Below are 13026 nucleotides of genomic sequence, written 5' to 3' on the forward strand. Positions count from 1 at the left end.
TAGCTCTACCAATCAGCATGGTGGCACAACAGTAGGATTGCTGCATTAGAGTGCCAGAGTGCTGTCTGTACGGAGTTTTACGTTCTCCCTGTGACCTGCGTGGGTTTTCTCCGGGCGCTCTCCTCACACTCCAAAGACGTACTGGTTTGTAAGTTAATTGGCATCAGTAAAAATTGTAAATTGTCCCTAGTGTGTAGGATAATGCTAATTAGTGTACAGAGGTTATTGTTGGTCGGTGTGGACTCAGGCCGAAGGGCCTGTTTCCGCACTGTCTAAAAAATAATAAATATGGATGAGAAAGGTTCATAAGTTTATGTCATAGGAACAGTAGGCCATTCGGCCCATTGAGTCTACTCCACCATTCAATGCTGATCTATCTTACCCTCTCAACCCCATTTCTCCTGCCTTTTCCCCATAACCTTTGATATCTCTACTTATCAAGAATCTGTCAATCTCTGAGGGCCAAATGTAGGCAAATGGAGCAAAGCCTAGCATCCCATGGACGAGGTGGTCGGCTTGGACGAGATGGGCCGAAGGGCCCGTTTTCGCTCTTTGACTAGCGGAGCAGGACAAGCTCTGCACCGAGCCGTGCCTGGAGCAACTGAACCTCAGGCAGCAAGGGGGACAGGATGCCCTGGTCTCTTACCTCAACCGATGCAAGAGGTTCGAGCTCAAAGAACTTCTGCACCCACAGCTCGAAGTTGAGGCCAAAGCAGTTGCACACAGACCAGATGTACACCACGTTCATCGGCCCCAGCCACAGCGTGGTGACCAGGAAGGTGCAAACCGTTGCCAGCAGCTCCTTCAGGATGTTGGTGTGGTCTTCGCCCAGGTAGTCGTAGACGTACCTGGAGAGTGGCAGCACATGGCACTGGTCAGGTATGGAGCCAAGAGTCACCAGCGTTTAATCATCATTGCCTCTACTTCCTTAGAACTATCATCATCAAAATAACCTTTAAAGTATCATTATCATCAAGATTGAGGCATTTTGATATGACTACAAACACTCTTGAACTTCTACTGGTGTACAATAGAGAACGTAATCATAGAGTCATACAGCCTGGAAACAGGCCCTTCGGCCCAACTTGCTCATGCTGTCCAACGTGTCCCATGCACACTAGTCCCACCCATTTGACTCATATTCCACTAATCCTGCCCTATCCGTGTACCTGTCTAAAGGTTTCTTAAATGTTGAAGCATATCGACCGTTGCATCACGACCTGGTTCAGCAACTTGAATGCCCAGGAATAGACAATAGACAATAGGTGCAGGAGCAGGCCATTTGGCCCTTCGAGCCAGCACCACCATTCAATGTGATCATGGCTGATCATCCCCAATCAGTACCCCGTTCCTGCCTTCTCCCCATATCCCCTGACTCCACTATTTTTAAGAGCCCTATCTAGCTCTCTCTTGAAAGCATCCAAAGAACCTGCCTCCACCACCCTCTGAGGCAGAGAATTCCACAGACTCGCCACTCTCTGTGAGAAAAAGTGTTTCCTCGTCTCCGTTCTAAATGGCTTATCTCTTATTCTTAAACTGTGGCCCCTGGTTCTGGACTCCCCCAACATCGGGAACATGTTTCCTGCCTCTAGTGTGTCCAAGCCCTTAACAATCTTATATTTTTCAATGAGATATCCTCTCATCCTTCTAAACCAGAGTGTACAAACCCAGCTGCTCCATTCTCTCAGCATATGACAGTCCCGCCATCCCGGGAATTAACCTTGTAAACCTACGTTGCACTCCCTCAATAGCAAGAATGTCCGTCCTCAAACTAGGGGACCAAAACTGCACACAATACTCCAGGTGTGGTCTCACTAGGGCTCTGTACACTGCAGGACCTGTTTGCTCCAATATTCGATTCCTCTTGTTATAAAGACCAACATGCAATTCCCTTTCTCCACTGCCTGCTGTACCTGCATGCTTAATTTCATAGACTGATGTAAATTGGTAAATTGTAAATCGTCTCTAGAGGGTTAGATGGTGCCAGTGTACAAGGTGATCACTGGTCGGCACGGACTCGGTGGGCTGAAAGGCCTGTTTCCACGCTGTATCTCCAAAGTAAAGTAAAGACATTCGAGCTCCACTGGCCACTGGGCAAAGCCCACATTTAGTATATCAACGGGGAGAGAGCTTTTCTAATAACTTACTTGCACAGCCAGTCATTAATTCCTCTGTCGAAGTGCCTGAAATACAAATCACATAATCAGCAAAATATTTTCGGTTTCATTCCTCTTTCCACCCTCTCCTCACGTCTGGAGAAACACAGCGGGTAAGGCAGCATCTGTGGAGGAAATGGACAAGCGACATTTCTGGTCGGGACACTTCTTCGAACAGGAACTGAAACATCGCCTGTCCATTCCCTCCAAACAGCTTCTTCCCCTCTGTTATCAGGCCTTTAAATGGTTCTTCATAAGCTAGTCTACTGTCTGATTCACCTCTACCCCATTGCAGACATTGGACTTTGTCTCTGGAACTGATGCGCTACAATGCTGAGAACTATATTCTGCACTATCTTTGCCTTTGCCCTTCCTAATGTACTGGAAGCTCACTTGATTCCATTTATGTATAGTATTAGATTCATAGAATCATACAGGACACAGGCCTTTTGGCCCAACTTGGTCATGCTGACCAAGATGCTCCATCTACGCTAGTTCCACTTTTACATGTTTGGCCCATATCCCTTTAAACTCTTCCTATCCATGTACCTGCCCTTTAAAGTATTGTTACATCTGATCTGTTTGGGTAGCATGCAAAACAAAGCTTTACATTCTACCTCTGTGCATATAAGAACAATAAACTTAAACCTATACCTAAACCATAGATGCTGCCTGCTGCACTAAGTTACTGCTTTAGTTAGGATTCCAGCATTGACAGCTCCTTGTCATTGCCAATTCCTCCTGTGGAGAATGAAGTGGGAACTTTAGGACTTTATTCCTTGGAGCACAGGAGGATGAGGGATGATCTTTAGACTTTAGAGATACAACGCGGAACAGGCCCATCAGCCCACAGAGTCCGCGCCGACCAACTATCACTAACACTAACCTGCACACTAGGGACAATTCACTATGTTTTACCAAAGCCAATTAGTCGACAAACCTGTACATCTTTGCAGTGTGGTAGAAAACTGGAAAACCCGGGGAACACCAACACTATCACAGGGAGGACGTACAAACTCTGTACAGACAGCACCCGTAGCCAGGATCAAACCCGGGTCACTGGCAGCAGCTCAATGGCTACACCACTGTGCCACCCCAAATCTTATAGAAGTGTATAAGATCATGAGAGGAATAGATGGGGTGAATGCACAGAAACTTTTACCCAAGTTGAGGGGATTGAGAACCAGAGGACGTAGGTTTAAGGCGAGGGGGGAAAGATTTAATAGGAATCTGAGGGCCAATTTTCTTTACACAAAGAGTAGTAGGTATATGGAATGAGCTGCCAGAAGAGGTTGAGGCAGGTACTATCACATCGTTTAAGAAACATTTGGACAGGTACATAGATAGGATATGTTTAGAGGGATTTGGGCCAAGCACAGGCTCGTGGGACTAGTAAAGATGGGGCAAGTTGGTTGGCGTGGGCAAGTTGGGCCGAAGGGCCCATTTTGCAAACTTTGATGCTATGACAATGCCTGACATGTACATGTTATTGGAGCAGTTATAGGCCATTTGGCCTATGGTCTACTCCACCATTAAATCATGGCTGATCTATCTTTCCCTCTCAACCACATTTTCCTGCTTTCTCCCCTAACCCGACACCTGTACTATTCAAGAAGCTGTCAATCTCTGCCTTGGTTCAGTTTTCCCAAATCTCTTTGCCTTTCCCAAGCTCGGAGTAACCCTCGGCGTGACGGAGCGGGAAATCGGGGCAACGAGGAAAACAAAACACTTACGTCTCAGCAAAAACGTAGAGCATGGTGATGCATTTTGGTGGTTTTGGTGGATCGAGGTAGTCCAATCTGGCCACAGTCCCAACCACCCCAAACAGCACGGCCGCCTTTATCCAGTCGTACACCAGGTTGAAGTAAGCCAGGCAGGCTGCCAGGGAAGGCAAGTCCCATTAGTTGATAAATCTCCGCGGCTCCATTAGCTCAAAGCTTCAAGTTTATAGAGCGGCGCAGTGGTAGAAATGCTGACTTATAGCGTCAGGGACCCGGGTTCGATCCTGACCTCGGCTTCTGTCTGTATGGAGTTTGTACATTCTCCCTGTGAACGCGCAGGTTTTCTCCGGGTACTCAAGTTTCCTCCCACATCCCAATGACATAGAGGTTTGTCGGAAATTGGCTACAGTAAAAATTGCAACTTATTATTGCAATTGTCTCTAGTGTGGAGGATAGTGCTAGTGTACGGGGTGGTACCCCCTAACCCTCAATGGCAGTGACTGCATGGGTGAGGAAGTCCTATGCAAGCAGTGGGTCTATTGGACTCTAATCTCGCTGCTGTTCATGGGAGCTTGCTGTGTACAAAATGGCTGCCATATTTCACATCACACTACACAGGCCATCAGTATCTTTCCTATTTGGCATTAAGAGAATCAGTGCAGAAAAAAAAGCCCTTCTGCCCACCGAGTCCACACCGATCAGCAATCAACCCATAGACGAGCACTATCCTACACACCGAGACAATTTGCAATATTTACAGAAGCCAATGAACCTACGAACCTGTACATCTTTGGAGTGTGGGAGGAAACCGGAGCACCCGAAGTAAACCCATGTGGTCACGGGGAGAACGTACAAACTGTGTACAGACGGTACCCGTAGTTAGGATCGAACCTGGGTCTCTGGTGCTGTGAGGCAGCAGTTCTACCACTGCGTCACTGTGCCGTGCAAATTAAAGGGATTATTAACATTTTACTGAACCAACGGGGTGAGGAGTGTCATGGGAGGAGTGTGGTGTCCGAGCATTCACTCTTTGGTGGGAATTCTTTGTTGGGAGGGTGGAACCGGCAAAATGTGGGATGGCAGAGTCTGATTAAGGATTGCAGATTAAAGAACAAGAGGCTGCAGGTTTGTAAATGCACCAGCAAGACAAAAAAAAGCGGGGCGATTTGCCGACCTACGCGTTAAATGGGATGAGGCTGAGAAGCGAGAGGAAAGAACAAACTGCTGAAGGAACTCAGTGGGTCGAGCAGCATCTGTGGAGGGGGAAAGAAATTTCCAACGCGTTTGGAGGAGATATTACATCAGTAGAGGGGGAAGATAGAGGCGTGGGCACACTACAGGAAGAACTCAGCTGGTCAAGCAGGATCTGTTAGTGGTGGGGGGGGGGGGGGGGAGAGGGAAGAGATGCTGCAGAGAAGAGGGAAGGAGGAGGAGATGGAAGATGGAGGAGGGGTGGGGCAGGGTCCAGAAGATGATAAACGGTGGAGAGAAGGAGTCGGGTGTGAAAGGGCAATGAGGTGGAGTTGGGAGACAGAGGCAGGTGGCTGATGAGTGGAAGAGAGGAAGGGGGAAATAAAGGGCAGATGGAGGCAGGTTGGGGGAGGGGAGAGTGGAGGCCGAGGCAGCTCAGAGGGCAATGAGCAGGGTCACAAAGGCTACCCGATGCAAAGGATCCTGACAAGTAATGGAGGTGAGAATAGGAACTGTTGGGAGAGAGATGAAGAGCAGATGGAATGATGGATATGAGAGTGGTGTTTAGGAAACGTTTAGATAGGCATGTGGAAGCGCAGTGAATGGAGGGATGTGGATCATGTACAGACAGATGAGATCAGATTAACTTGGTCGGCACAAACGTTGTGGGCCGAAGGGCCCGTTCCTGTGCTGTACTATTCTATGTTCTACATTTTGTTTGGAGATGCAGTGCGGAAACAGGCCCTTCGGCCAAACGGAGCCCACGCCAACTATTGATCACCCATACACTGGTTCCATGTTATCCCACATTCCCAAACATTCCCTACAAAATTTACAAAAGCCAATTAACCTACAAACCCGCACATCGAGGGAATGTGGGAGGAAACTTGAGGAAAATCACACGGTCACAGGGAGAACATGCAAACTCCACAAACAGACAGCACCTGAAGTCAGGATTGAACCCAGGACACTGGCGCTGTGAGGCAGCGACTCTACCCGCTGAGCCACAGTGCTGCCAAGATGAAGGGTAAGATCCAGTGGGTGAAGAGTGCGGGCAACAGGGGTACGGGAGCAGAGAGACAAGAGTCCGTGGGATCAGGTGTAGGAATTGTGTGATGGTGGAAGCCTCCAATCCAGAGGGAAGATTTGCGGGGAGTGGTCAAGGTACACACCCATGCCAGTGACCTACCTAATGCCCAGTCAGACAGCATTGTGGCCAGCTTGAGGTCAGACGGTATGGTCAGGATGTAGAGGTAATGGAAGAAGATATCCACAAGGATGATCACAGCAAGGTGCAGTAAGGCATATTTCCCAATGTTCCACACCTCATTCTCTTTCCGAGCAAACTTGGATTGATTTACCTGTGGGACACAAGACACAGAACCAACAACATTTTTGAGAATTATGTTCAGTTTTGGTTCACCCTGTTATAGGAAATATGTCACAAAGCAGGAAAGGGTGCAGAGAAGATTGTTGCCACAACTTGAGGATCTGAGGGACAGGGAAAGGTTGGGCAGGCTCGGACTTTATTCCTTGGAGCTCAGGAGGATAAGGGGTGATCTTATAGAGGTATAAGATCATGAGAGGAATATATAGGAATATATAAAATAACACTTTTACCCAGAGCAGGGGAATTGAGAACCAGAGGACATAGGTTTAAGGTGAGGGGTGAAAGATTTAATATGAACCTGGGGGGCAATTTTCCTTTTACTCAAAGGGTGGTGCGTATATGGAATGAATTGCTGGAGGAGATAGTTGAGGCAGGTACTATCACAATGTTTATAAGACATTTGGACAGGTACATGGTTTAGAAAGATATTGCTCAGTGTGGGCAAGTTGGGCTGAAGGGCCTGTTTCCATATTGTATGACTTTGACTCTAACTCCATCCCCTTTGAGTAGACCTTATCCCTCGACTAGTGATGGAGGGTTGAGGAGAAAGTTACCCCCTTCTGCTCCCCCACATAGAAAGCCATTGATATCTTGGACCTCGCTGCCAGATGAGGTAGTAGAATCATTTACAGCTACTGTGGCTGAGGGACATTCAGGCAGGGACTTTACTGGCCGAGGATGCTGGTTAATACACTAAAGGATACAAAGTACTGGAGAAACTCAGCCGGTCAGGCAGCATCTCTAGAGAACAAGGATAGGTGATGTTTCGGGCCGAGACCCTCCTTCAAACAATGGCAAGAACAGTCTGAGGAAAGGTCCTGACCCAAAAGCCAAGAATAGAAGGATATGGATCCTAGCTTTGTTTATCTTGGCGTCATGTTCAGCACAGAACATGTGGGCCAAAGGGCCTGTGCCTGTGCTGTACCATTCTATGTTGTTCTATTGTGGCACATAGAATTTGTGTGTGTGGGCATCAAGGTCAGTACGGATGCAGTGAGCCGAAGGGCCTGTTTCACTGCCTACAACTCCTTGACTCTATGATCAATGGGGCTCAGTGTGAGGCAGGCACAGCTGTGATATAAAAGACCAGATCTATGCAATGATGACTCCCATAAACTTTTTCCACGCCCTGGTCCCATCTCCAGGTTCTGAAGATTAATCGGGACAGGACCAGGAAAGACAGAGGCTCCGGACACTCCCGCTGCCCGGTGGGAGACCAAAGTCCTGAGGTTTCCCGGGAATGTTCATGTCCTAAAACATCACCTATCCGTTCTCCAGAGATGCTGCCTGGCCCGCTGAATTACTCCAGCACTTTGTGTCTTTTTTTAGAGTTGATTATCTAATAGGTGTTTCTACCGCCTCTCCTGGTGGAAGTTTAAACAGGACAGGAGGTCTGCAGGTGTGAAATGCTGTGTAACATCTCCGTAAAGGACGTTGTCCATGCTGAATCTCCTGACCTCACAGCTTACCTGAGCGTGGAACTGATCGAAGGTCATCACAGGGCCAAAGAAGAAGAAGGGGAGGTAGAAGTTGTAGATGAGCAGGTCCAGGATCGAGTAGTTCCCATCTTTCTTCTCGGCATTTTCCAAGGCGAAGCTCATGCACCGCATGATGGTGAAACCAGTTCCTCCGTAGAACAGGACGTCTTGGAGCTGGAAGGTGCCCGTTACAAACCCTGTCTGGGACGACACAGAGCAGAACTGAAATAGGTTCTGCTGTCTGGAGCAATCATATTTCAGGATCCATTCCGCTATTGGAAACAAATTATCCCTTTCGCCTGTGGAAACAAGGAACTGCAGGTGCTGGATTACACATAATGACACAAAGCTCTGGAGTAACACAATGGGTCAGGCAGCATCTCTAGAGAACATGGATAAAAGAAGGGTCTCGGCCCAAATTGTCACCTATCCATGTTCTCCAGACATGCTGCTTGGACCAGTTGAATTACTCCAGCACTTTTGTCCTTTTTAAAAAATATTCATCAGTTTGGAGCCCTATAAGTGGGTGGCATGGTAGCACAGCGGTTGAGCTACTGCCTTACAGTGCATGGGACCTGGGTTCGATCCTGGCTACAGGTGCTGTCTGGATGAAGTTTGTACGTTCTCCCCGTGACCTGCGTGGGCTTTCTCTGAAATCTTTGTTTTCCTTCCATATCCAAAGACGTACAGGTTTGTAGGTTATTTAGCTTGGTATAAATGGAAAAAAATGTCTCTACTGTGTGTAGGGTCGTGTTAATGTGCGGGGATCACTGTGTCTCTCTCAGTAACCTGGGATAGATCCCATCATGTTCTGGGGACATAACCATTCTAATGTTCTTCAAGAGCCCCAACGCCTCCTCCTTCCCGATGCCAAGATGCGCTGGAATGTGAGCATACCTCTCCCTGATCCTGTTATCATAGAACAGTACAGCACAGCAACAGGCCCTTCGGCCCACAGTGTCTGTGCTGAACATGATGCCAAGACCAAACACATGATCCCTATCCTTCCATTCCCTGCAATACCCATGTGCCAATCTGAAAGTCTCTTAAACACCACTATCATATCTGCCTCAACCACCACCCCTCCAGCAGTGTGTTCCAGGCACACACCACCCTCTGCATAAAAAGACGTGCCCTGTACATCTCCGTGAAACTTTACCCATCTCACCTTAAAACTATGACCTCCAGTATTTGATATTTCAACCTTGGGAAAGGGGTTCTGACTATCTACCCTATCTATGCCTCTCTTCGTTTTACATACTTCTATGAGGTTTCCTCCATTTCCTTCTCTTTGGTGAATACATGTACAAAGTAATTGTTAGGTTCCTTCTCCAATCCCTCTTGGCTCTCGGCAAACATTTCCTCCTTTGGCCTTGAGTGGACCCACCGCCTCCCTCCTTACCTGTTAGTTTTTAATGTATAAATTGCCCGTGATCCAGCTTGCGAAGTGGATTCACGGTTTAAGTTCTCTCTTGCTTCCTTTATAGACCTTAAAGAACATGTCCGATTTCAAACTCCTCAACCTTACATGGGGGCGGCACGGTGGCTCAGCGGTAGAGTTGCTGCCTCACAGCGCCAGAAACCCGGGTTTGACCTGACTACAGGTGCTATCTCCGTGGAGTTTGTATGGTCTCCATGTGACTACATGGGTTTTCTAAGGGTACTCCGGTTTTCTTCCACACCACAAAGACGTGCAGTTAATTGGCCTGTAAATTGCCCCCGGAGTGTAGGACATAGTTTAGTTTATTATTGTCACGTGTACTGAGGTACAATGAAAATAATTTTGTTGCATGCTGTCCAGTCAGCAGAAAGACAATACATGATTACAATCAAGCAGTCCACAGTGAACAGATACAAGATAAAGGGAATAACATGTAGCGCAAGGTAAAGTCTAGCAAAATCTGATTACAGATAGTCCAAGGGCCACCAATGAGGTAGATGAGAGTTCAGGACCGCTCTCTAGTTGGTGATAGGATGGTTCAGTTGCCTGATAACAGCTGGGAAGAAACTGTCCCTGAATCTGAAGGTGTGCGTTTTCTCACTTCTGTACCTCTTGTCTGATGGGAGAGGGGAGAAAAAAAGGTAATGACCAGAGTGAAACTGTTCCTTGATTATGCCGACGGTCTTGCCGAGGCAGCGTGAAGTGTAGAAGTCAATAGAAGTGAGGTTGGTTTGTGTCTGGGCTGTGCCCACACCATTTAGCTGCCTTGGATAGAGCTGTTCCCAAACCATGCTGTGATGCTTCCTGATATAGAACTAATGTACCGGTAATCGATGGTTGATGTGGACTCAATGAGCCAAAGGGCCTCTTTTCACGCTGTATCTCCAAACTCTAAACATATGTAACGAAATGTGCAACATCTACCATCCTGTCGAAGGTAGATCCCGGTCAGATTTCAGTACCCCACATTGCTGTGGGATGTTAAATCGCTCAATATCTTTGAGAATGGAAAGCAGTGTTGAGATAACAATCTGCCAGCAAATTTGGTGAACAGCGACATGGTCCAACGACCTTGTGGCCAACTCCTGTGACATGTTCTTATGGTCTTACCTGCCAAGAAGCCACAGGCTCAATTTTAAATGTTGCTAAACTGCACAGACCAGCAGCGAAACACAGCCACTTCTGCTTAGCCAAGCCAATGCCGTAGAGCAGAATGCAGTGGGACAGGATTAATGCAAAGTAGGAGAAACCCATTGTAGCCAGGACTGCAAGAATCCCATAGACCATGAAGTATAGGGATCTGTGCTGTGGAAGAGAGAAGAGTAAATATTGCCATAAATCAGCCATCTTTCAATATATCACAACTACCCAGCTGAAAGCAAATACATCTGGAGTAAAAGGACAGTACAGTGGCGCGGCTGAAGAACAGAGAGACCAGAGACATGAGTCTGTTGTGTGGAGTTTGCAAGTTCTCACTGTGACTGCGTGAGTTTCTTCTGGGTTTCTTCGCACAAAGACACACGGGTGGGTGCTCTGGTTTTCTCACATATCGCACAAAGACAAAGGACTTGTTTCCCTGCTGTATCTTTCAATCAATCACAATAAAAAACAGAGAGGCACGCGAATGGTCAATTTTAAACACAATTTACTAGCATTCTGGCAAGATGATTTTAACTTTAGGATGTTTGTTACTTCTTTATTGCTGCCTGCACTCAAAGAACAAATAATCATTTATTCAAGAAGGAACTGCAGATGCTGGAAAATCGAAGGTAGACAAAAATGCTGGAGAAACTCAGTGGGTGCGACAGCATCTACAGAGCGAAGGAAATAGGCAACGTTTCGGCCCCAAACGTTGCCTATTTCTTTTGCTCCATAGATGCTGCCGCACCCACTGAGTTTCTCCAGCACTTTTGTCTACCTTAAATAATCATTTGTATAATGTTTAAGAAAGAACTGCAGATGCTGGAAAAATCGAAGGTAGAAAAAAAAGCTGGTGAAGCTCAACGGGTGAGGCAGCATCTATTGAGCGAAGGAATAGGTGACGTTTTGGGTCGAGAACCTACTTCAGCCTTTTGAACCCGATCCGAAACGTCGCCTATTCCTTCGCTCCATAGATGCTGCCTCACCCACTGTGTTTAACCATATAACCATATAACAATTACAGCACGGAAACAGGCCATCTCGGCCCTACAAGTCCGTGCCGAACAAATTTTTTTTCCCCTCAGTCCCACCTGCCTGCACTCATACCATAACCCTCCATTCCCTTCTCATCCATATGCCTATCCAATTTATTTTTAAATGATACCAATGAACCTGCCTCCACCACTTCCACTGGAAGCTTTCCACACCGCTACCACTCTCTGAGTAAAGAAGTTCCCCCTCATATTACCCCTAAACTTCTGTCCCTTAATTAATTGTTTCTCCAGCTTTTTTGTCTACCGTCATTTGTATAATCGTTTCGGGATGGGACCCTTCTTCAGACGGATTGTAGTGGGGGTGGAGAAAGCTGGAAAATAATTAGGGGCGACACAAAGCCGGGCAAGTGATACGTGGATACAGGTGAGAGGGGGGATTGGCAGATGCATGGACAAAGACTAGAGATGCAAAGGAGACAAAAGTGTGTAAAATAAGAGGAAGTCAATGTGAAGCAAGAGGGAGGGGCGTGGGTGAAAGGCAGTGGAGAGGGAGCAGGAGAAATGGGTGGGGACTGGGGTGGGAGGGTAGGAGATGAGATGTGAGGAGGGGATCACAGGAAAGAGAGAAGGGCAAGTGGGTATTACGGGTATTAAGGGCAACACGGTGGCGCAGAGATAGAGTTGCTGCTTTACAGCGCCAGAGACCCGGGTTCAATCCTGACTACGGGTGCTGTCTGTACAGAGCTTGTATGTGCTCCCTGTGACCATGTGGCATTTTGTCCGGGTGATCCAGTTTCCTGTGTGAAGGGACTGCAGATGCTGGTTGTAGATTGGCTATTGCATGTTAGCCAATTAGAACGCTTAGTAATGCCGCCGCCACTCCCCGCGCCGGTCTGCCCCTTCGTCCCCTTTTGTAACCAGCCCTCCGGTGCCCCCGCGACGGTCCTCCTTGGGTTCCCCTACCGTATCTCCCCATAGCCCATCGGGCTCACTGAACCGCGCCCTCAACTTTTCGAAGGAAAAGGTTGATGAGGCAGCTCCATACCATACGTGGGCCGGGCAGGTTTGTAAGCCGCCTGTTAGATATGGCGAATTTGTCTAACCCCATTATTATTAGAAGTGGCAATTTGCATTTAACATTTTATTTACTCGTTGTAGTTGTTAAGCCTTATTTGCTTTTCATTTATACAAGAAGAGATGTAGATTGGCTATTGCATGTTAGCCAATTAGAATGCTTAGTAATTCTAACTCTGCCTAATTATAACATTCATAGTGTAAGAACTCGCAGTAGCTGTTGCAGTGTGAACATGTAATGACCTGCTTAGACGATAATGACCTGAACAATATGTTTCAACCTGTGTGAGTTTGAGCTCTTTACACTGGTTCACCCTGAAGATAGATACAAGACACAGGAACAACTCAGCGATACAGGCAGCATCTCTGGATAGAAGGAATGGGTGGTGACCCTTCTTCAGACTGAGGGGAGAGTGAAACAAGAGATGTGGAAGGGTAAG

At 47.3% G+C, this 13026-nt stretch overlaps 1 protein-coding gene across 1 annotated transcript in view; it reads right to left on the minus strand.

Moving 5' to 3' along the window:
• The window catches only part of hhatlb (hedgehog acyltransferase like, b), a 43485-nt gene that overhangs the window by 2268 nt on the left and 28191 nt on the right, over positions 1-13026 (minus strand). The window contains exons 5-10 of the mRNA XM_055663507.1: positions 10488-10682; positions 7928-8137; positions 6258-6429; positions 3890-4034; positions 2148-2183; positions 647-848 (exon numbers count right to left, since the gene is read on the minus strand). Of these exons, the coding sequence (XP_055519482.1) occupies positions 647-848; positions 2148-2183; positions 3890-4034; positions 6258-6429; positions 7928-8137; positions 10488-10682 (960 nt within the window). The remainder of the gene's footprint in view (positions 1-646; positions 849-2147; positions 2184-3889; positions 4035-6257; positions 6430-7927; positions 8138-10487; positions 10683-13026) is intronic.

The sequence above is a fragment of the Leucoraja erinacea genome, chromosome 2, assembly GCF_028641065.1.
Source record: "Leucoraja erinacea ecotype New England chromosome 2, Leri_hhj_1, whole genome shotgun sequence".
In the NCBI taxonomy this organism is placed as follows: Eukaryota; Metazoa; Chordata; class Chondrichthyes; order Rajiformes; family Rajidae; genus Leucoraja; species Leucoraja erinaceus.